Source organism: Rhinopithecus bieti, unplaced genomic scaffold (assembly GCF_001698545.2).
Source record: "Rhinopithecus bieti isolate Rb0 unplaced genomic scaffold, ASM169854v2 scaffold_15368, whole genome shotgun sequence".
Taxonomy (NCBI): domain Eukaryota; kingdom Metazoa; phylum Chordata; class Mammalia; order Primates; family Cercopithecidae; genus Rhinopithecus; species Rhinopithecus bieti.
Window position 1 is genome coordinate 317,242 of NW_016808463.1, and position 25,958 is coordinate 343,199.

General features: G+C 35.3%; 1 protein-coding gene across 1 annotated transcript in view; it reads right to left on the reverse strand.

Moving 5' to 3' along the window:
• FOCAD (focadhesin) overlaps positions 1 to 25,958 on the reverse strand; it is a 318,600-nt gene that overhangs the window by 113,744 nt on the left and 178,898 nt on the right. The window contains 4 exon segments of the mRNA XM_017886722.1: positions 6,838 to 6,964; positions 14,293 to 14,376; positions 15,310 to 15,360; positions 18,561 to 18,695. Coding sequence (XP_017742211.1) covers positions 6,838 to 6,964; positions 14,293 to 14,376; positions 15,310 to 15,360; positions 18,561 to 18,695 — 397 coding nt within the window.

The window sequence follows — 25,958 nt, forward strand, 5'->3', positions numbered from 1 at the left end:
TCTATCCCAAATCCATCAATTTCTCTCCATTTTTCACTGCTATTTATCTACTTATTATCTTTTCTCCTCCTCATACAATCTAATGTAAAAACTAGTTTACTGAATTCTTTTCATCTTGACCAACCTCTACAAACCTTCCTCTGCCCAGAGGCCAGAATTTTGTCATTCCCGTCCCTAACACCTGCCAGTTGCTTTTCACTGTGCATAAAACAAAATCACAACTTCCGACCATGATCAAGACCTTTTACGATCTAGCCCTGACTCCCCTCGGAGTTAATTTCTAATACCCTACCTCCCTGCTATGTTGAATTCACACTTCCATATGGCCTCTTTCCATTCCTCAAAAACACAAAGTTGATATTTAAGTCAGTGCCACTGCATTTGCTATCCCTTCCACCTGGAACATATCAGTCCCACATTTTCATGAGAATGGCTCCTTCTTATCATTTAAGTGTTTTCAAAAAAACCTCTTTCATGACTCCCTATTCTTAGCAATATTAGTACAATTATTTTAAAATGAGATATTTGTCCACTATTTCTTTGCCTGTGTTCGTTCTAATTAAGCCCATGATCTTTATTGTTTGACATTTTACTTACCATATAATAACACAGAAATGTGGTATCAGAAGACAACAGGATGCACAAACAAAATATTTGATAAGACTATAGGTTTATATTCAAATGCGATTTTCCTAAGGACCACTAGAGGTTGCCCAATACAGAAACAAACAAAAAAACATTAAAGCTCAACAAATCATATGGAATGGAAAATGGAAAAACAAACAAACACACACACACACAAACAAACAAAAACACCGCATGTGGCTCTTATAGAAACAAAAAGCAACGGTCCACCTAACTGGAATTTCATTCTGAAAAGATCTATCTAAAAGCCTCCTTTAAATGACTGTGATTGAATTACAGGTAGCAACAGCTCACTGGAGCATTTATTATATACCCAGTTCTGACAGGACCCTCCTAGATGTAATCAAGATTCTCTATTCAAAGTTCAAAAACACCAGTATGCGATGTTTTCCATTTACTCCTTCTTATCTCTCCTCTATCTTCTCAACCCTGCTGTGTGCTCTGGAAAAACAGTCTTTAAAGAAAGGCATTAACAGGCTCCCATGTCCTTTGGCTTCTGGTTGGTTTCAACCACTGGAGTCACTGGCAGGACATCAAGGGGTGAAAACAGTAAAGTCAGGAGATGTATTCCCCAGACACAGGACTTCCTGCAGGATTGCTACAGGTTGCCTGCATTCCTCTTTACTTAAAGTCTTGGCTCCCCTTAGGCACCCCTATTTATAATACAGATACTCTCTCTTCTTCTTCCTCCCCTTATCTCTGTAGGCCAGAGACATTAAGCAGTCTGAGATGGTTCACCATTTCTTGTGCGTTTCCCTTAACCTTGACAACATAACTGTAAATAGGTTCTTTATTAAACTCTCTTCAATTACTCAAACTGAATGTATTCCCCACACCTTCTTGTCATAAGTGATCAATATACCATTTACACAAAAAAGATGAGTAATATCCGATTGTAGGCCATGTACCCCAATTTCTCCATACACATACACAGGGACTGCTTCAAAGTGGATATAATTATAGACTTTACAGAATGCAGCTAGGAATCATCTGTTTGTGAGGGTAGAGGCACTATGATGAAAGAAAGTAAGTTCATCTTTTCTCAGAAGGGATCCTATTCTGGCAAAAGATGAAACATGTCAAGGGGCAAGTACATATCTGCACATAGACTAACCCGGCAATGGAATTTTTCTACTTACCAAGCTCTACAGTGAACTATAGGTGTTTAACTAACACCAGTCCAGGGATTAATATAAATGAGGATAAGATGCCAGGAGGCTAAGTGTAGCTGATGTATAGAGCTTCATCTTCCCCTAAATACTAAGTTAGCAACTAGAATTTTTCCCATTGCTTTTGAGCTTTCCCCAGTCTCTTTCTTACCAATGACTAGATGGGAATTTAAAAAGAAGCTGAAAATTCATAGGATACAAAGTGTCAGATATAAATTCTCAAAACAACCCAAATGTCCTTAACAGCTGAATGGATCAACAAACTGTGTTACATTCACACAATGAAATGCCAGTCAGCAATAACAAAGAAAAAACAATTGATACAGGTAACTATTTGGAATAAATATAAAAAACTAGTGCTAATAATAATCCCAAAAGACACAATTCCACACACCATAATCCCAAATGCTGAAATTCTGGAAGATCAAAATTCCTTAAGTCTAAACTTCTTAACATCTAAAATCCCCAAAATCACAATCCCAAAAGGTTAAAATCCCAAATGCTGAAATCCTAAAAGCTTAATCCTGGGGTAGGAATTAGTGCATTTTCAGTTGTACACAGGATAGTTGCATCATGTTAGGCAGAACTATTACCTTGTTACTATCTTTATTTGGAAGTTAAGGAGATGTGTATGGGTGCCAGTTGGCGAGGGGTGAACTTGTAAACTTAAGTGTCAACTTGGCTGGCTTAAGAAATACCTAGAAACCTGGTAAAGCATTATCTGGGGTTGGGGAATATAAGGGTATTTCCAGAGGAGACTAGTATGTGAGTCTGAGTAGTGTAGGGGGGAAATCTGCCCTTGATGTCGATGGGCACCATCCAATTTTCCAGAGACCCAGAGAGAACAAATACAGAAGGCGAACTGCTCTCTCTATGAGAGCTGAGACAGGGTTCTGCTGCTGCTTTTGGACATCATAACTCCAGGCTCACCAGCCTACAAGCTACAGGACTTACACCAGCAGCTCCCTGGGTCCTGAGGCTTTTGGCCTCAGATTGAGAGTTACACCACCCACTTCGCAGGTTCTGAGGCCTTCGGACTTGAATGGAGCCACACTACCAGCATCCCAATCTCCAGCTTGCAGTCTGTCACACAACTTAGCCACCATAATCATGTAAGCCAATTATCCTAATCAATCCCCTCTCATATATCTATATACATTTCCTATTGATTCTGTCTTTCAGAAGAAATGTGACTAAAATAGATTTGGTAATAGAGAAGCAAAATACCATTCCTTCTCACTATATCCTTACAACAGAGTGGAAGAGATATGCAAAATTGTTCACTCACAAAAAGGTTGCAATAAGTTAGGTGTACAAGGCTACTTAATGGTGAAAAGAAGTTCAAGAGCTAATTATTACTGATGCTGCAAAAGCAGAAAATTGCTTATTTCCAATGGCTGAGCAATAACCAGACTTTCAAATGGAGAACATATACTCACCAAATTTGTAGACCACAACCACTCTCCAAATACAAGTGCAGTTCACATTTTGAAGATCACAGAAGTGAAAACATAGGCAAAAACACAAGAAATCTCCCCTGCCAAATTATTCAATTATATACAACTTCCGCCCCTTCACACATAGTGCCAATTTGCTATGCTATGTATTTCATTTTTGCATCTATTCCAATACTGGAAGTACAAATTGTATAAAGACTTCTAAAGAGTTCTAATTGGTTTTATTATTTTTTTTTTACAAATCTGACTCCACAAAAGTGCATTATCACAACACTGACTTTGTGTGTACATATCGTGTATGTATGTAAAAATGTTGAAACTTCCTCAATAAGTAGAGGTGTCATTTTTGTATATCTGCATTTGTGAAACATAAACTATCTTGAGATCTCAATTCTTTGAATGAGTGCATATGCAGTGGTGACCCGTTGAGGTTTTTGTTTTTTGTTTTTTTGAGATGGAGTCTCTCTCTGTTGCCCACACTGGAGTGCAGTGGTGAGATCTCAGCTCACTGCAACCTCCACCTCAGGTTCAAGTGATTCTCCTGTCTCAGGCTCCTGAGTAATTGGAATTACAGGTGACTGCCACCATGCCCGGCTAATTTTTGTATTTTTAGTAGAGGCAGGGTTTCACCATGTTGGCCAGGCTGGTCTTGAGCTCAAGATTTTTGACTGATTTTGTCAAAAGACTTCAGTTGTGCATCAGAGTATTTCAGATGACTGCAGTTACAAAGCTGGGAGCTACAACCACCAATCATAGTGATAAGCATTTATTTGTTCTGAGGGCTATTTATTTATGAATACAGTTCATCTGCTCCTAATTGTCATGTTGTGGCTGTTGTTAGTATATCTGTTTATGATTGCAAAAATATGTACATTACTTTGCCTATTTTATTGTGTAAAGTGATCTATGAAGTGCTCTATTGTGTTTTTATGTTTCTCAAGCAAACCGCATTTTAAAATGTAAATACACATCTTTTAAAAAACTTTTCATTATTTTTTCTAGAATTATATTTTTGAGATTTCAGAATTGTGATTTTGAGGATTTTAGACTTTAGGTATTTTAATCTTTCAGGATTTCGACAATTACAATTAAGGTGTTTGGGATTTGGTCTTTTAGGGTGATGGCCCAAACCCCTCAAGGACACTTGAGGGGGAAAGAAATAGCTAATCCCGTAAGTTTACATACTTGGGGAAAAAATCCTATAAAATTCAAATTGGTCTATAGTTTAAGTTAGTAATATTGTGCCAATGTCAGTTTTCTGGTTTTAATATCATACTATGGTTATGTGAAATGTTATCAAGTAGAGCACCAGGGCAAAAAAGGTACACAGAACTCTCTAAACTGCTTTTGTAACTTCTTGCAAGTGTAAAATTATTTCAAAACTTTTTTTAATAATCAATATCAATAACATCTCTATTTAAATAATGCAAATTCCTAGATTCACTTTACAGCTGCTTTTGTGTTCATTTGAAAGGAATTAAAAGGAGAAAGGGGCAGGATTCACTTAAATTCAGCACAATCCACTTTTCTGTCTGTAGCATTTGGTGACTAATATATATTATTCATCCTGTGCATTTTAGGGTATATATTCCTAAGGCTGGTGCCTTTTTCCTGGTTCTTTTTCTAGTTCTCTAATAATCAAAGGAAAACTTTTTATAGTTCTCTAATAATCAATGAAGAAATGTCCATGGGGACAGTTTGCCAACATAGCATCTAGATCACCCACCTCACTCAAATTACTAAATTTTCTCAAACAAATACAGTTGTTGATCTCAACTCTTCCACTTCTTTCTCAATCGAAGGTACGGGGAAACACCAAGTACAAACAATGTAGAAGCGCCAGGTAATAGCCACCATACCACTGCACATTCTGTACTGAGAGGACAAACAACAGCACCCCTTGGTAACAAATATCCCCCCACTTCTCCTTCTAACACCACAAACTGTGATGGGGGATACATATATGAGTGAAAAAATATCATTTAAAAAATCTCAAAGGACTTTTGATTCTAGGTTATTTTTGGTTAAAGAAAGAACTTTGGATAACTGAAGGCTTTTTTCTTCCTTGGACTCATGTTATCTTTAGGGAGGTCTTAGACTCTGAAAAGCTAAGAGGTAGAAAGTGGGGAAGAACAGAAGAGAGGAAGAGTGAACAAGTCTTTGAGGATTCTTTCTAGATATCAGAAGAGAAAAGGTGAACTCTTTGTCTAACTTGGCCATTCAGTTTTCTCTAATAAAAGGAGGCAGGGAATTGTAAAAGCTTTGTCTAGAAATAAATAGTATATATTTGGCTGAATTTCCCAGGAATTTCCATGAGGGATGAAACCAGGGGGAAAAAACTTCCAACATTACAGGCTAGTATGACTATGACTGAGAAGATAAAATGGCATTTTTTGCTTTCATTGAACTTCATTTCCAGAAATTAAATTTTTACATCCATGAACATTCAAAGTAGAATTGTAAAAAAACTAAGCAAGATGTTGTCTAATATAGAAAAGCTACTTAATCACAATAAATCACTTGGGGAATTTTAAATAACTTTTTAATGATCAGAAAATAACATTCAAAATAAAATAACATAAATTCCTAATCACAGTCCACAATCAAACACATTTTTCAAATGGTATCGTCTACCATTTCCTGGGTAGGGCATATAGTAATAGGGGCAGGTGAGAACTTCTAAACACGAAATACATATAGAATAATTACCACATATAAGCACTAGAATACTTTATTTTGTGTGTGTATGTGTGTGTGTGTGTGTGTGTGTGTGTGAGAGAGAGAGAGAGACAGAGTCTTGCTCTGTCACCCAGGCTGGAATGCAGTGGCATGATCCCAGCTGCCTGCAACCTCCACCTCCCAGGTTCAAGTGATTCTTGTGCCTCAGCCACCCAAGTAGCTGGAACTGCAGCATGCACCACCATACCACGTTAATTTTGGGTTTAAGTCCTGACCTCAAGCAATCTGCCTGCCTCAGCCTCCCAAAGTGTTGGGATTACAGGTGTGAGCTGTCACACCCAGCCTACTTTTTAAAAGCTAAAGGCCCTATAAGTTTTACATCAGAGCTGAATGACCATACGATTTGATCCATCTTTGAAAAGCATTAATTTATAGCTCTCAAATAAATCAGTAACATCTTTGGCATAACTCTATAGAAAGAATAAATGTATAATAATGAACTACTCAGTAAATCTCTGAATAGTCTAATGATCTTTTCACTTGACTTATATAATGAAGTATTATTTAAATCAATGACCTAGAGTACTAGTGCAAATTCATCTTGTGGAATACATTTAGCCTTTCAAATGAATTTTAATTATCAGTGAACACAGTTGTTTACACTAGTTTTCTTGTACAATGCTACTCAGAGCTAACGTTTTTTCACATGATTTAAAAACCCTACTACCTCAAGCTGTTTCGATAGAACAGATGGGTGCATTTAACATTCCGGTTAAAAAATATGCACATAAGGTTAAACTATAGTATGTACCTATCACAAAAGAATACAATCAGACAAATCCAATCACTAAAAAATGCTAGCTTCTCTACTAACAAATAGGAGTCACCTGGTAAAACCAAAGGGGGAGTGAGTGACAACAGTTTGAGATAGCAAGAGCCAGGAACTGAAAGATCCACATCCTCATCATCTTCATCGTCATCCAACTCTTCAGGAATGGGAATTTCTGGTCTTATCTGAAATGATAAGTGAAAAAATCATAGAGAGGATAATAATAAAACATTATGCAAAATCTTTTCTGTATCCTTTTGTGACAAGATTATAAAATTTTGTTAGACTCCACTCTATAACATAAAAGACCATTGAAATTAATTTTTTAAATCTATTCATTTTCAGATTAACTAAAAGGTCATGACTCTAGTCATCTTATTAGACACAATCTCAGATCTGTATAAAAAGCTAATGTTAATACAGTAAATCACTGTAAGTCAGCATAAGCAATAATTACTATAGAAAACTAATAAAATCCTATACCATCCAAAAATAAAATGCAAACACTGACATATTCAATATATTTAACTTCTATAGCTCACAGTTAAATATTTGCCTTGTCTGAACACCTTTTTAAAAATTTGTGATTCTAGTCATACTTCCATGACAGAGCTTAAAATCTTCCAGTAGAATATACAGTAGAGCTCAGGGAACAACGGAATGCTTTAGTTGACTTTTTTTTTTTAAAGACGTTGCAGTTTGTTGCTATGGAATACAAAAACACTAAAATCTGTAATTGGTAGCTGTACATTATTGTGTCTAATTTGCATTTTGAAGATTTTGTGGTTGCTCTTTGATTAGCTAGGTTTGTTTGAACCAAAATGAAAATGTAAAAGATTTCCACATTGTTTTCACAAGATGTAACTGTTAAGCAATTAATTAAATGTTTAATACTTTCAATGACGCTCTATCATAATGCCCACATGGAGATAATTAAGCATTAGGGGAGGAAATCAAAATATATAAAAGTGGTTTCTATAACCATAAAGTGCCAGAATCCAGTCATTACCATTAGCCTGTCTCCCAGAGTTATTTTAGAAATAATTAACAATGCCCTGCAGACTGCCTTCTTCATAGTGTCCCCAAAAGCACTGTTCCATTTTAGGAACTGTACTGACTCAGGATTCTGCAGGGGGGGGTGGGGGGTTATTTATTTTATTAAAGAAACAGAAGAACTCCAATGAAGCCTTTCAACCATAACTAGTGTTCTCTTCACTAGTGAAGGAGAAGTGAAAGCAACCTGACTACCCAAGCACTGTCCAAGACAGGATTTAATTCAGACTCAATATTAAGTACCTAATTCTCAGAGGGCCGAATCAGCCATACTTACAAAGATAACTATCAAGTATACTCTAGATAGGGTATGAAAGCGTCTGTCAAAATCACTGCGTATCAGAGAAACTCTGGCATGTTCGCAAACCTTTTAATTCTGACCAGTAGGGTTTTTCAAGTGTCTGGTCTGTGTGAATACTCAGGGTCTTCCAGGTTTACTCTCATCAAGAGTTGTCTTAAAGATTCTAACCAATCCTAGTGGCCTAAAAAGTCTTAAGAAAGAAGTTGGTTCTGAGTCCTTCCGCCTTGCTTCCTGACATTTTACACATCATAGTAACTTGGGAAAACAGAAAAACAGAGTTACTATATGGCCTAGGAGTTTCACTCCTAGGTATATAACCAAGAGAAATGAAAATACATGATCATGCAAAAGCTTGCATACAAATGTTCACAGAAGTATTATTTGTAATAGCCCCAAAATGGATGCAGCCCAAACGTTCATCAATTGATGGAATATATAAACAAAATATAGTATAAATAAATACCATGAAATATTATCCAGCCATAAAAAGGAATAAAGTACAAATACATGCTACACATGCAAGAATCTTGAAAGCACTATGCTAAGTGAAGAAAGCCCGTCACAAAAGACCACATCTTGTGTACTTCCATTTATAGGAAAGGTTCAGAATAAGCAAACTTACAGAGGCAGAAAGCGGATTAGTGGTTGCGTAGGTCTGAGAGAGGGAATGGAGTAATGGAGACTGACTGCTTAATAGAGTTTCTTTTAGGGGGGAAAGTGTTCTAAAATTAGATTGTGGTTACTCTGTGATTAGTTGCACAATTGTTTCAATATAGTAAAACCACTAAATTGTATACTTTACATGGGTAAGTTGTACAGTATGTGAATCATATGTCAAGGAAGGAAGGAAGGAAGGAGGGAAGGAGGGGAGGGGAGAGGAGGGGAGGGAAGGGAAGGGAAGAGAAGGGAAGGAGCTAGGGAGGGAGAGAGGAAGGGAGGAAGGTATGTAGGCATACAAAGGAAGAGGGGGGAGGGGAAGAATAGGGGAGTAGAAGGAAAACAACAAGCAGGGTGGGGAGTCGGGGGACAGTCATTGCCACCACCAGAGGAACCTTAAAGTGCTGTGCAAACTATGTCAAATGACCACATGCTTCCAGAATTATTTAGTATAAAAGGGATATGATCATTTCTGTACAACTCTTATGCTCTCCTCCTATCCTGTCCTTCTGCACAGTCAACTTAATTACTTAATACGAGTCACTGCACTTGGGTCATCAATATTTTTAAGGGCCACTAAAGAAACAGTTATTAGATTGGGGATAAAGCAAACTGACCAACTCATCAATGTTAAATTGTCTAATTTCATATTCACATAACTATGTGCTATATTCTAGGCAGTGAATAGCGTATGTCTGCATCTCAAATGTGCATACATTTTAGTAAAGAAATTACACATGTGTTATAATTTAAGAATAGATTATATACTATATGTATTTATAATGGTTTGATCACTCCTTCAATTTTGTTTCCTAATAGGTGAGCTGATTCTCCTGGACAAATTAGCACTTATTATTACATTTTGGTTCCATTAAATTTCCTTTCTCCTCTGATCATTTCTTTTTTTTTTTAAATTTTTTATTTTCATAGATTATTTGGGAACAGGTGGTGTTTGGTTACATGAGTAAGTTCTTTACTCCTCTGATCACTTCTTAAAAGAATTATTTGTTCTACCTTCCCTAGACTAACACCAGTCTTTCCCTCTGGTTGCATGCAACAATTTAATAAGGTCAATGCAAGTAAAACTATAAAGAATCAAGAGAACTCAGTTGAAATAATTCCTGTTAAAGTTATAAAATTTTGGCAACAATATATTAGCTGCTAAAACACTCAGAAAAAAAAAACTGCATATGTATCTATTAGGTTGGCGCAAAAGTAAAAAACTGCAATTACTTTTGTGCCAACCTACTAAAACACACACACACACCACCAACAAAAATGACCTGCCTCCTATAACTAAGCTTTGTTGAAAAAACTTAAATGGAAAGTTTAAAATGATAATTTACTTTTTTTTTTTTTGAGACAGAGTCTCACTCTGTTATCTGGGCTGGAGTGCAGTGGCATGATCTCAGCTCACTGCAACCTCCACCTCCAGAGTTCAAGCAATTCTCCTGCCTCAGCCTCCTAAGTAGCTGGGATTACAGGCCCCCTACTACCACGCCAGGCTAGTTTTGTATTTTTAGTAGAGATGGGGTTTCACCTTGTCGGCCAGGCTGGTCTCAAACTCCTGACCTCTAGTGATCTGCCTGCCTTGGCCTCCCAAAGTGCTGGGATTACAGGTGTAAGCCACCACACCTGGCTGATAATTTACTTTTAAAACCTGCTTCAAATTGAATATAGATACTCCTTGATTCATGGTGGGGGTTGTGTCCCAATAAACCCATCGTAGGTTGAAAATAATGGAAGACAAAAATACGTTAAACACACTTAACCTGCCAAACATTATAGCTTAGCCTAGCATACCTTAAGTGTGCTCAGAACACTTACATTAGCCTACAGATGGGCAGAACCATCTGGTAACACAGAACACTACAGAATATCAGTTGTTTACCCTTGTGATTCAATGAAATTGGGAGCTGCGATCTGATGCTGCAGCCCAGCATCACAAGAGAGTGGTTTACCACATATCACTAGCCTGAGAAAAGATCAAAATTCAAAATTCGAAGTACCATTTCTACCTAATATGTATCACTTTTGCACCATCATAAAGTTGAAAAATCGTAAGTCCAATCATTATAATTAGGGACCATCTGTCCTGGAAAGTGTATCCCACAAAATGCCTCACTGTGGGTTCTGAGCCGGATAACCTTTCAACCAACTTTCTGTGTCTGTAACCTATGGAAATCCAAGAGTTTGTGCATAAACAGAGAATTTTATTTGGAACACGTCAAGTATCTGCATAAATTATTCAGTTAAAAAGAGAAACAGCTTCTGATGAATGCAGTGACATTCACTTTAAATCAAAGCCAAACGGGTTATACCATATTTATACCAACCCTGAATGCATAATCAGTTCTTTTATATTATTTCTAAAATTAACCCTAGAAATCAAGAAAACAAGTTTAATTTTTAAATAGATGAATGTTTTTTAATGAAACCAAGTCAGAGACGAAAGTCAGTATCTTTACCTAAATGTTTATCCATTACTGATTCTTTTAACAAGGAAACTTCTCTATAGTTTTGTTTGTTTGTTTTTTCTTTTGGGGAGGTGCGCTAAAGAAGACAGGGGAAGTGTAACTAGCTTTTATAAAACAGAAAAAATAAAAGCTAAAAGGGAAAATCATTCTTATCTATTTTTCAACATTACAATCAACATGTCCTCAAAGAAGTCCCCTGGCATTTTTGAACCAATTTTATATCTGTGTGCTTTAAGTGATTAACAATGATCCTGTTACAAACCAACAAAATACATGCATTCAGTCAACATCCTCAACTCTTAAGGTAGGACCTAGTACTTCGTACATACCAAATAAATTATTATTAAACCAATGCAAGTACTACATGTCCATCACCTCTAATCCCACAGAAATTCTTAATAACGAATGACAAGGAAGATGAGTTCATCAACATGGTACTCAAATTCTTAACTCATATTATTGTATCTCATTCAGCTCTACCACCTACCCAGGGCCATTTTCTACCTTACCTTAGATGTACTGTTTCATTCAACCCTAAATCTTTGTTCTGATATCTGCCACTCCTCTTACTCTTTTTGTTCTACCAGTCTGTTAATTTCCAACAAGTTATACAACATAAATTGATGTTCAGTAATCAACAAAAAATATTTCTTAAGTAAATTTAAAGAAAATCAGTACTTTAAAAAGTAGCTGAATTATAATTCACAAAGTAGCCACATTTGTAAGGATACCATATATATATATATTAGTTCTATTTGAAATTCACGATGGGCTCAAAAGTTTGTCACAAGTTTCCACAGGTAAGAAGACAGAATATGGACACATTTTCACTGGAAAAATAGGTAACCTTAAGTCTTGTGTGTAAACCAATTGCCCTTAGTGCAGAGTAATATCTGTCAACAAAGAATCTTAGTTTTTACATCACAGAAGTCCCACTTGATAGGAACTTCCAAAACATTTGAAAATACATTTTTATAGAAAAATGAGCTGCAGTTTCACATCACTGTTTTATAGTGTCACATCTACAAAACTAAGGTGAAGCACCGACCAGGCTGTATCCTTCGCCTTTGGGGACTTGTTTGGGATATGAACACACTGAACACTTTCTAGACTTTTAGTCTTTAGGTGTTCGAACAGCCAAACTGAAATGTAGCAATTAATGAAAAGAAGAAGAATGCATGATGTGGTCTTAGAAGCAATGATTCTCCATAAAGAGATAGGTCCTCGGTATCAGAAACTGGGGTCAGAGTGAAGAAGACTCTTTCAAACCACTTATACCCCTCATCTCAACCTCAGTTCAGAATATCCACTGCAGCGAGCTATTGTTACTTTCTGGAGTGGGTCATATCCCAGACGGGGATTAGGGCAGGAAAAAAAAAAAGCTGAAAAGCATGGCTACAAAAGGATAAGCCTTATAGCTTTCCTTTATAGCTCTTTTCACTCTGATGCTGAAAACCCAAACATATATAGAAAACCCCAACTCTAAGTACATTTACCATTTATGTTGGAAGATATAAAGAGCTATTTATGGCTATTCAGGGATCAAAGAGTTTAGAAGAGTTAGATTAAGGAAGTAGCTAACATTTGACTGAGTATAGCACTTATAAACTCTTGCAAACATAATTGGAAATTGAATATAAACCTGAAATCAGAAAAAAATATATACAAACATGTCAATATTTTAAAAGGTAGAGACTAAATGTCAAGAGTATGCTGGAGTTATTTAATAAAAGCTATTACTCCAGCTGGACTATTTTAGGAAAAAAAGGTAAAAATAAGGGTAATTTTTATGCTGTGATTTAAATGAATAATTGCCTATTAAAAACAAGAATAAAAGGTACCTCTCCAGATGCTGTAGCTAATCTATTGGCAGGTGTTTGCATATCAAATTTACATGTAGCTTTTTTCCTTTTCTTTTCTTTTTTAAAGCAACAATGGGTATTGCTAGTTACCACAGTGCAGTCTGAAGTCCCACCTTTTTTAATTGTATGAGTCATAAAACATCTTTACTTAAGTTTTCCCATTTGTGATCACTGCATGTCAAGTGGTCAGTCTGTCTTTGTAAGTCCTCAATGACACAGGAAATCCTGCCTGACTTAGGAATTGGTTTTACAAGAGCCTATTTTCAATCCTTTTTATATGGTGGCTCCAATTCAATTCAGTAAACAGAAGTTTTCCTGGTTCCTACTGGTATCTAATCTCAGTATAAACGGAATCCAGAAGAAAAAGTCAAACCCATTTTAATGCCTGAGGATCCCAAGGAATTCACACCAAACCTTCTTGCCACTTAACCTCAAAGATAGAATCTGAGTAACGTTACATGTAACTTCATCTAACACAATGTCTGCTTGACACTTCAGAGGCATTCAATAAACATCTGTATGCATTTGAATTCATACTGGCACTAAATAAGAAATCAGAAATTTAACCCCTTAATAGGATCTACTAATTTAAAGCTGATTATAATAAGCAGATACTAGAAAAGGTTGTATGTGTTTAGTTTAGTTTAAAAACGAAGATAATATCACACTATGTGTTAACCCTTAAAACAGAGTGATACTTTCTTCATCCAGTTTTCTGGGGCTAACCTATATACCATTTCATATATACTAAAAAAAAAAAAAAGCAGATTTTTTCATATGGCATCACATTCTTTATCACAAATAGAGATCTTTGGCTGCAAAGGTGGTATAAAATCTTAGTCTATGAAGGCTGTGCTTGGATTAAAGTCCAGGATGGTATACTAACTAGGCAAAGTGATTCCTATGAGTGACTCAGATCTGGAGCAAGTCACATACTCAGTCAACTTAAGATTTCATTTGCATCATTGGTGTCTTCCGTCTGCTTCAAACCTCTGCAGTCTTTTATAGATAAACAAATAATGGGTATGAATTTTTATCTTGCATGGACAACAAATCTAGGGTAACATATATATCCATCAGGTAAGGATCTCCTAAGATGAGACAGACAAAGTTGTAAACCCTAGCAAATTAAGAAATACCAGTGAGAAAGCAGATATGCCTACCTTTTCAGGCAGATGAAGAATGGTGTGTTCTGCTGCACTAAAGTTGGACAGGGATCTATATGCAGCATTTGCTACAATTGGGTCCTAGATAGGGTTAAAAAAAAAAAAAAGGAAGTGAACAAAAAAGCACAACATACATTAAACATCAAATCTGGAGGGGGAAAGAAACCTTCCCTCACCAATCCCAAGATTCTACAGTCAGTGCTTTGAAAATGGTATTAAAGCTTTGCCTAAGCCAAAAGTATATTTACTAGCAATTTCAGAAGAGAAAGCAAGAAATTTAATCCTCGTTTCAAAAGAAAATATTGCAAAAAAAAGTGAAAGGGTCTGCGAAGGGAAGTAAAGAACAACTGGAAAAAATTATCAGCATTAAACACTTTTCTGGAGAATATGCCCAATTAAAAATGGGCAAGGAGATCAAAAATACTAAATTTTTATCCTAGTTTGAACATTAAATATAAAGTAACTCATAATTGCTCAAGTCTCCATGAAGTAGTATGATTTAGCAGAAGGGGAATAAGGAGTTACTGTCTGATAGGCCTAGGTTTGGATTCGATTCTCTACCTATTAATAGGACAAGTTAGCCTTTTGGAATCTAAACTCATTCATCCGTGAGTTAGGTATAACATCACCAGCAGTCTCCATATATAATCCTTGACTGGTAACAACATCTAAAAAATGGACTGGACTTTTTGTTTCTTTGGTATGCTTGTTGGTGGGGACAGGGCAAAGCAGGAAAGGGGAAAGACCATATAAAAATATAAGATAATATCAATAGTTCCTCTTCCCATCTGTCAGATTCACCAAGTATTAAGTGCACTTTATGGTAAAAATGTATTAATGGGCATAAATTGAGAATAATTTTAAAACCAAAACTTATGAATAATCATGTTTTTTAAAATTGGGAACCCATTATTTCAAGACAGTTGTACTTTTATCCTAAGAGTCTTATTTTACAAATTTCAAAATTATTTCCCTAGCTTTGTTCTGATTCACTGACAAGCCTTGTGATAGTACCTTGTTTTGAGTATGAGTCCAGAGGAAGCTGAGGACTTGAACTTTAAAATTCTGAAAAGTTAACAAACAAAAGAATAAATTGTTAAGATCAAGCTAAAACTGAGAATAAACAATCCAAAGTAGCAAATAATGAAAATTAAGTCACTTTTAAAGTAACACCACCAGAAATTCAGTTGATGTGTATTCACCCATCATTCATAAAATGTTAATATTCAGAAACAAACTCATCTTCTAAGCACATGGATATTTTAAACACATTAAGATTTTAAGATTATGAAATTTAGAAACCTAACCATTTCTTACTGTTAGTCCCTTCAAGTACTAACAGAAATGTCACTCTTTCATGCCACTGTTCTAGCCTACCCAGAAGAGAGTTTTCCTTTCTCCAAGTGGCCATACGGCACAGGGTACACACCTCAGCATCTATCATGACTAACTCGCTATGAGGTTGTACAACACTTAAGGCAGTGACGGTTTTTCATTTCAAAGACCTAAACCACAGAGCCCACACAGTTCCTCAGAGAAGACAAATGTGTATTAAATAACTGATTGAGCATAAAAGCCATTTACCTTCCAACAGTCGGTGGTCTTCATTGCCACCACATCTAACTTTTTGCCCTTCTAAATCATATTAGGTTCCTCTATACCTCCTTGCCTTTGCATATTCTAGTCCCCAAACTTCAAGGGGAAGCAACAGTGTATTAATTCTTCCAGTTCCAAGTGCAATAGCACACATAAATAATTTCCTTGGATTCTTGATAAGAATGTTTGTCATTTTCTCCACTACACTCTCATTGCCCTTTAATTAACTGTGCTCATCGAATGTTATTATAATTATCATCACTCATATCTGTCTCCTTTAACTACCTTTGAGCTTCTAGAAGGCAGGGACTGATAACATGGTATAATGTGAAAACAAAAGATATGAAATTAGAAAGTCCTGGGTTCAGACACCAGCTTTCACTTAGCTTTTTAACTACAGTCTGAGTCAAGTTACTTGCCTAGAATATAGCAGATACTCAATAAATATTTGTCAAATAAATAGGTCTCTCAAAGCTTTAGTTTCTGTAACTATACAATAAAAAACGATACCTTCCTATCAGATATTAAAACTAATTGGTATAAACCGGTAAGAGTGCTGGGGATTGAATAGGTACTAAAAAATAGGGTTGACTATACTTATTAGTATCTCTAAGACCTAGTGCAGTTTTAATAAATATATTCTGATTCAATGAATAAGTGAAGCAAGCACTGTGCAAAGCAATTCAGAAAATACACTATAATTAAATCATGGACTCTATTTTCAATAAGCTTACAGTTCAATGGGGAAAATAATACACGCATACATATACCTGTAGTAGAAATAGAATAAATGTTCTTAGAACAGTATAAAGAACTTTGGGAACAAAAGACTCCAGCTTGCAGACAAACTCTCAAAAGATGGGATGAGGTAAAACAATCCTTTTCTTCCTAAAATATATTTTTAAATTAAAGATGAAAAGGAAAGTAATTTGAGATAGAGGGAATAATATGAACAAAGGAAATAAACGGAAAAGTTTGGAGGAAGATAAGGACACTATAAGTGGTTTAATTTTTTTGGAGTACAGGATACAGACCACTAATGAGGCCAGATTCCAGAATGCTTTATGGACTTGGCGTAAACAGGTTGGACTACATTTTAGGGAAACTTAAGGTAATGAAGTTGCTAGGGATAGAAATGACTTAAGAAGTGCTTTGGGAAAAATTAAATTCAACTTTGGCTCACATCCAAACAGATTCTACGTAGTTAAAAAACCAATTATCTAAACACACACAGATAAAAGGGGGAAGAGGAAGGAGGGTCTCTCCCTTCTACATTTCTTCACTTCTGCTTTTAAGGGGACTATGTTCCCCTAAATGGACTGGAAGAGATGGAGAGAATGGCCCCAAAGCAGTCTGCCTGAACAACAGAGGAACCCTAATATAAGCATGAAGACAACCAAACTAAGATACCAGAGGAAAAGAATGTAAAATCTGAAAGAAAAAAAAAATCTAGTCCAAAAGATAATTCACCACCATGGATAAGCCAACACAAAAAACCAACACACAAACCAATTCATAAATTAACCTGTAATAAAATCTGACTAACTCAAGGTACAAGCAACACAAAGGTATATGATTTTAGCCCCTGAAAAAAGAAAGTAAATATACCCAATATGGCCTTACATTGGCTTTTAGTCTTAGCTCATTATCAGTAGCCCTGTAGACTCTCTGACAATATAAGAGCATGTGCCTGTGAACTGCAGCCATAAGAAAGAATGCTGGTGAACTATATACTCAGAGTCACAGATTGATTCTTTTTTTAAGACCCTAAAAAAAAAAGGCTACATATAAGAATAAACTAAAATATCCTGTATTGATTCATTCATTCAACAACTACTTACTACATACAGATTATGCACCAGGTACTGTGATAGGTATTGTACAGCCCAGTAAGGATAAATTTGATTTTATTTATTGTGCAGCATTTAGAATGAGCTGAAGTATCTTCTAAGCCTGTCTTAATCAGATGATCTAAAATATATAAGGGACTATTATTGGAATCTGATGGCTGGAATGGCAGTTTATCAAAGTCTGTGAAGGACTAAATCAAATGAGAAGTTCAACAAGACTGCAAGTGAAAATCAACTGCTGCTCTTTGAGGGAAAAGGAAAAATGGTGAGCATGAAAAAAAACATGGCTTACAAATGTAGAGGCATAAATGTAATTCACTACCCTCTGATGCATTTCACTCAAAGAAGAGATAATGAAAAAAACATTAAGCAGTAATATATGAATCTTATTACAAAGAATCTTCCACCAAGTATTTAAACTCATTACAATGACAAACACTGAGTAATTCACAAAGTTTGGAGAGTCTGTCCTGCCTTTATTCATGTCTTTGTGGCTTATTTTTTAGAATTTAAAACACTAAAAAAAAGATTTTAAATTGTTGGCTTTATGAATTCTATTATTTTGGAAACACTAGTTTTACGACAATGACTTTAAAATCTTGACAATACGCTCATAATCAAAAGGTGGTATCCCTTATGTAAATAAGTTTTAGACACAAGATTGATGAGGAGCTATCCTTCTACTCCTAAGAGTCCATAAACAGATCAACATGGTCTCAGAACAACAACAAAAGATTAGGAATATTTATTCCAAAAGTTACGATAACACACATCTTTCCAATGAAGAAGCAGGCAATGTGCTGAGCTCCAAATGCATACCTCATATTCAGTTGTATTGACTGTTAAGGAAGGAACCAGAGAAAATAGTTCACTCAGTGTCTTCAAAATGAGAGGTCTTGTGTCACAACTCAGCTTTGGAGAGAGAGCATTCCAAGTAGAGCGAATGCAAACAACCTGTGAAGCAAATAAAAAAGGTCAACACCGAACAAGACCCCAACATATATAAAGCCATTAAGTAAGAGTACTATATTTTATTATAAGGAAACTTAGGAAAAAAATAAGACTATGCCTAGAAGATAGGATTTAATAAGGTACCACACCTCAAATGAAATTACTTAAACCAATGTAAACTGTTGACGTTGTGCCTGCCTCACACAATTGCTTTTTTACTACTTCGCTTTTAGTTAGCCAAGTAAATAACTCTCTCCTAAGCACATAAGCTCTCACTCAAACCGACACACACAAAATTAACTCCAGATTATCTAGCTTTGTACATTGTTTAAGAACCAGTCCCTGAAACAAAGTGGATAAGATAATGCTAGCACATTTCTAAAGCCAGGTATCCACATTTTTTAGAGTTTTTCAGCCCTGTTGAAACAATATCACCACTCAGAAAATTGGAGTGTTAACATATATAAATCAAACATTCTCAAATCACCTTACAAGCTTTTAAGAGGCAGGAGAATAACTGTAGTATTTTATATAATAATTTAAGACGTTTTAAAAGTCAATTCCGGTTTTTTAAGAGGTCATTAATGATAAAATAAATCTAAAGCCCAGCAAAAATGTTATATCATTTCTAACTTGACCCAATTTTCTTAAGCCAGGTATTCTTGATTCATTTCAATATCTGGTTTTAGGGATAGACAAATGTCTTCTTAAGTTCAATTCCAGCTAACACTGATGATGTTTTCACTGATAGATGTTTTATGAAAATTTTAAGACTTAGATAGGAAGAATGTAAACACAGATCAATTAGATAGGCTTTAACAAGAATTGATCTTTCTAAAATATTCCAATCTCTTCTTTTAAGCTGTAATTAACACATACAATTATTCTCTATCTACAAGTATAAATTATTTAGAAAAACTACATAAGGTAGTAAATTTTAAAATGTCAAAGATAAATGAGTAATATATACTTAAGGAGACAGATTAAGAAGAGGTTCAAAGAAAAGACAGTAGACAGAGTATTTCTGAGAAAACTTGGATTCAGTGCATTTGCTGTTACTTTATACTTCCCGTGAAACAGTAGAATAATAAATACTCTTTGATTTGGGATCCCCTACATGATTTGGGTTCAACTAACCTTTCCTAAGGGCAGTACTGTAGACCAGGCATGACAGTAGGCACATTTACACAAAGAAGTAACTCTGATATTATAAATCATCAGCATTTGAAATAAAACCCAAACCAATTCTCTAAAAGCTATCAATTCAGCACAGTTGCATACCCAGAGTGGTACACAGTACTCAGAGAAAAAACAATCAAATATAAAGATGATCTAATCCTTCAAAAACTTGACACCTTATTGTAAAGGAAGAAAAAGATACACCATTCTAAATTATTGGAAACAAAAAGGTACATGATATGATTTTAAACTATTTCAACAGAAAATAGTTTCAAGAGGAATCTATGGAGGAAAGATAAGTCAGTGGGCGGGAGTCATCAGGGAGGGTATCAAGAGACGATAAGGCTTGGGAAGAGACTTGAAGAAAGAATGAATAGAAATCACACAGCCATGCCACAAGAAAATGGAAAGCACAAGTCAAACACAAAACAACATGTTGCAGGTACAAAAGCATGAGTATTGGTGGGGAAAGGCTGGTAGATCACAAAATATCTAGAGTATCAGAGCAGTTGGAACCAAATCTAAAAGAAAAGGTAGGCTATAGAGATTTCAAGTTAAGAAACACAAAACAGTTTAAAAGCTATTCCCAACAGATTCATTTGGGCCTGGCGTGGTGGCTCATGCCTGTAATCCCAGCACTTTGGCGGGCCAAGGCGGGTGGATCACTTGAGGTCAGGAATTCATGACCAGCCTGGCCAACATGGTGAAACCCCTCTCTACTAAAATAAAAATTAGCCAGGTGTAGAAGCACATGCCCCAGCTACTGGGGAGGCTGGGGCACAAAAATCGCTTGAACCCAGGAGGCGGAGGTGTCAGTGGGCCGAGATCATGCCACTGCACTCCAGCCTGGGCTACAGAGCGAGACTCTGTCTCAAAAACAACAACAAAAACAAAGCAAAACAAAGAAAACAGTGCAGAACAGGGACAAAGGCCAAGAGACTGAGGAACTAATAAGAGAGCTTTGCACTATTCTCAAACAATTAAAGTCTCCTAGGGCAGAAGAAAAGGCCATGATTGTGAGGCTTCCCCAGCCACGTGGAACTGTAAGTCCAATTAAACCTCTGTCTTTTGTAAATTGCCCAGTCTTGGATATGTTTTTATCAGCAGTATGAAAACGGGCTAATAAAGAAATGTGACACCTAAATGCAACATGGGATCCTGGAACAGAAAAAGGACATCTTAAACACACATGTCCATAATTCAGTTAACAGCACTGCACCAATATTAATTTCTTAGTTTTAATAACTGTATTATAGTTACATAAGCAAGATGTTAATAATAGGGGAAGAAGGGTGAAAAAACATGAAATAATTATCTATTTTCTCTTTTAACAACAGCTCTTTTGATATATAATTCAAATACCATACAATTCCTCATGTAAAGTGTACAATTCACTGGTTTTTGGTATACTTATAAAGCCACACAACCATCACATTCAAGTTTGAAACATTTTTATCACCTCCTCCCAAAAAAACCATAATCATTCATCATTCTTGATTGCCCCCTAAGCTCCTCAAATATAGGCAACCACAAATATACTTTCTCTATATATAAACTTGCCTATTCTGGGCATTTCCTATAAATAGAATAATATAATATGTGCTCTTCGGTGTCTGGCTTCTATCAGTCAGTGTACCTTTTCCAAGGTTCATCCATGTTGTAGTATGTGTTAGTGCTCACTTCTTTTTATTGCCAAATAATACTCCATTCTATGTATACATCCTTCAAACTTTCCATAAGTTTAAAGTAATTTCAAAATAAATTTTTTTAAAGAATAGAAAAAAAACACTAGTCAAAAAAGTAATGGCTAAGAATTTCCAAAATTAATAAAATACATTAATTCTCTAACTTAACTTGTAATACAAATAAGCTTATATATTAATACATTATAATATGATCATTAAACACCAAAGACAAAACAACAATCCTCAAAGCTAAAGGGAAAAAACACAGGCTACCTGAAAAGGAACAACTGAGAATAACATTTTCTTTCCTTCTTTTCTTTTCTTTTTTTTTTTTTTTTTGAGATGGAGATTCACTCTTGTTGCCCGGCTGGAGTGCAATGGTGCAGTCTCAGCTCACTGTAACCTCTGCCTCCTGGGTTCAAGCAATTCTCCTGCCTCAGCCTCCCAAGGAGCTGGGATTACAGGCATGTGCCACCACGCCCAGCTAATGTTTTTTTTGGGATTTAGTAGAGATGGGGTTTCACCATGTTAGTCAGACTGGTCTTGAACTCCTGATCTCAGGAGATCTACCGGTGTCGGCCTCCCAAAGTGCTGGGATTACAGGCATGAGTCACCGTGCCCGGCCAATATTTTCAAAATTAAGACAAAAAGACCATGCAATAAGATCTTAAGAGTGCTGAGGAGCAAATGAAATACTCTCAAGGATAGACCATATGATAGACCACGAAACAAGTCTAAAAGAATTTATAAAAATGGAAATCATATCAAGTAGCTTTCCTGACCACAATGGAATAAAACTAGAAATCAATAACAGGAATAATTTTGGAAACTATAGGAACATATGGAAATTCAACAACATGCTCCTGAAAGACCAATGAAAAAATTAAAAGGAAAGTGAAAATTCCTTGAAACAAATGAAGAACACAAACATACTAAAACATATGGGATACAGCAAAAGCAGTATTAAGAGGAAAGCTGATACCAATAAAGTGCTTACATCAATAAAGTAGAAAAACTTCAAACAAACCACTGAACAATACATCTTAAAGAACTAGAAAATAGCAAATCAAACCCAAAATAAGTAGAACAAAAGAAACAAAGATCAGAGCAGAAGTAAATGAAGACTGAAAGACAATAAAAAGATCAATGAAATGAAAAGTTGGTTTCTTGAAAAGATGAGTAAAATCAACAAACCTTTAGCCAGACTAATTAAGAAAAAAAGAGAGAACATTCAAATAAATAAAATCAGAGATGAAAAAGGGGACATTACAAAAAACATTCACAAAGTACAATACCACAAAAATTCAAAGGATCATTAGAGAAGACTATGAGCAACTATAGACAATAAATTGGAAAACCCAGAAGAAACAGATAAATTTGCAGACACATATGGCCTACCAAGATTGAATCAAAAAGAAATCTAAAGCCTTAATCAGCCAATAAAAAGTAGTGAGATTGCAGCCATAACAGTTTCCCATCAATAAAAGCCCATAATCTGATGGCTTCATTGCTGATTTCTACCAAATATTTAAAGAAGAACTAATATCAATCCTACTCAAATTATTCCAAAAAATAGAAGAGGAGGGAGTACTTCCAGACCCATTCTATGAAGCTATTATCACCCTGATACCAAAAGCAGACAAAGACACACTGTAAAAAGAAAACTACAGGCCAATATCTCTGAGAAACATAGATGCAAAACCTCAATAAAATGCCACGACACCAAATTCAACAATACATTAAAAAGATCATTCCTCATGATCAAGTAGGATTCATCCCAGAGATGCAAGGATGGTTCAACATATGCAAATCAATCAATGCAATATGTTATATCAGAATGAAGCACAAAGACCATATGATCATTTCAACTGATGCTGAAAAAGAATTCAATAAAATTCAACATCCCTTCATGATTAAAAAAAAAAACTCACACACACAAAAAAAAACTGGGTACAGAAAGAACATACCTCAACGCAATAAAAACCATATAAGACAGATCAACAGCTAGCAGCATACTGAAGAAAACTGAAAGCTTTTCCATTAAGATATGGAACAAGACAAGAATACCCACATTCACCATTATTCAACATAGTACAGAAAATCCCAGCTAGAGCAATCAAGCAAAAGAAAAAAGGGCATCCCAAATGGAAAAAAATACGTAAAATTATTTTTGTTTCCAAATGATATGATCTCATATTTAGAAAAACCTAGAGACTCTACCAAAACAAAATTAGGACCATTAAACTCAGGAAAGTTGCAGAATACAAAATTGACATTCAAAAATCAGTAGCATTTCTATATGCCAACAGTGAACAATCTGAAAAAGAAACCAAGAAAGGAATTCCATTTACAATATCTACACATAAAATAAAATACATAGGAATAAACTTAATCAAATAAATGAGAGATCCCTACAATGAAAACTAAAAAACATTGATGAAGGAAAATGAAGAGGACACATAGAAAAAAACAAATGGAAAGATATTCCATGTTCATAAATTGGAAGAATCAATATTGTTAAAATGTCCACAATCTATAGATTCAATGCAATCCCTATCAAAATAACAATTACATTCGTCACAGTAACAGAAAACATAATGTTAAAATTTATACAGAAGCATGAAGACCCAGTATAGGCAAAACCATCCTGAGCAAAAACAACAAAACTGGAGGAATCATACTACCTGATTTCAAGTTATACTACAGAGCTATAGTAACCAAAACAGCATGGCACTGGCATAAAAACATACACATAGACAAATGTAACAGAATAGAGAATGCAGAAATAAATGCACATATCTGCAGTGAACTCATTTTTGACAAAGGTGCCAAGAACATACATTGGGAAAGGACAATCTTCAATAAATGGGGCTGAGAAAACTGGGTAAATATATACAGAAGAGTGAAACTTGACCACTATCTCTCACCATACATAAAAATCAAATCAAAATGGATTAAAGACTTAAATCTAACACCTGAAAGGATGAAAGTACTATAAGAAAACATTGGGGAAACATTCTAGTACATAAGTCGGGACAAAGATTTCTTGAGTAATACCTCCAAAGTACAGACAATCAAAGCAAAAATGGACAAACAGGATCACACATCAAACTAAAAAGCTTCTACACAGCAAAGGAAACAATCAACAAAGCGAGGAGACAATCTACAGAATAAGAGAAAATATTTGCAAACTATAAATTTGACAAGGAATTAATAAACGGAATATATATGGAGCTCAAACAACTCAATAAGAAATAAGATTTTCCACTCAAAACTGGGCAAAAAATCTGAATAGACATTTCTCAATAGAAGACATATGAATGGTTAGCAGGTATATGAAAAATGCTCATTATCATCAGAGAAATGCAAATTAAAACTACAATGAGATATTATCTCACCACAGTTAAAATGGTTTTTATCCAAACGTTCAGCAATAATGAATGCTGGTGAGAATGTGGAGAAAGGGGAACCCTCGGACACTGTTGGTAGGAATGTAAATTAGTACAGCCACTATGGAGAAGACTATAGAGTTTTCTCAAAAAAACTAAAAATAGAACTGCCATATGATCCAGCAGTCCCACTGCTGAATACATATCCAAAAGAAAGGAAATCAGTACATCAAAGAGATATCTGCATTCCCATGTTTACTGCAACACTATTCACAATAGCCAAGAATTTGAAGCAACCTAAGTGTCCATCAACAGATGAATGAATAAATAAAATGTGGTATATACACACAATGGAATATTATTTAACCATAAAAAAGAATGGAATCCTATCATTTGCAACAACATAGACAGAACTAGAGGACATTATAGTAAGTGAAACAAGCCAGGAAAAGAAAGACAAATGTTGCATGTTCTCATATGTGGAAGCACTTAAAAAAAAAAAAAAAAAAGAAAAGAAAGAATATAGGGGTAGAATGATGGTTACCAGAGGCTGCAAAGGATGGCAAGGAGCTGGGGAATAAAGCGGAAATGATTAATGGGTACAAAAATACAGTGAGAATAAGAGCTAGCATTTGATAGAACAATAGAGTGACAACAGTTAACAATGATTTATTTTGCATTTTCAAAATAACTAAGAGAGTATAATTGAAATGTTCCAAACACAGAGAAATTATAATGCTTGAGGTGATGGATACCCCAGTTATCCTGATTTGATCATTACACAGTGTGACTATATCAAAACATCACATGCACACCATAAATAAATAACCATTATGTACCCATAACTAAATTTTTTAAATTTTAAAAATTGAAAATAATAAAAATAAAAAACAACTTATTCAGAGACAAGGAAAAAACACTTAATATGGCTTTCAAGGTTTTCATGATCTGCCTTCTATCTATTCCTCCAGTCTCATCTCTTCTGCTAGTTCCTTGACAACATATTTGTTTAA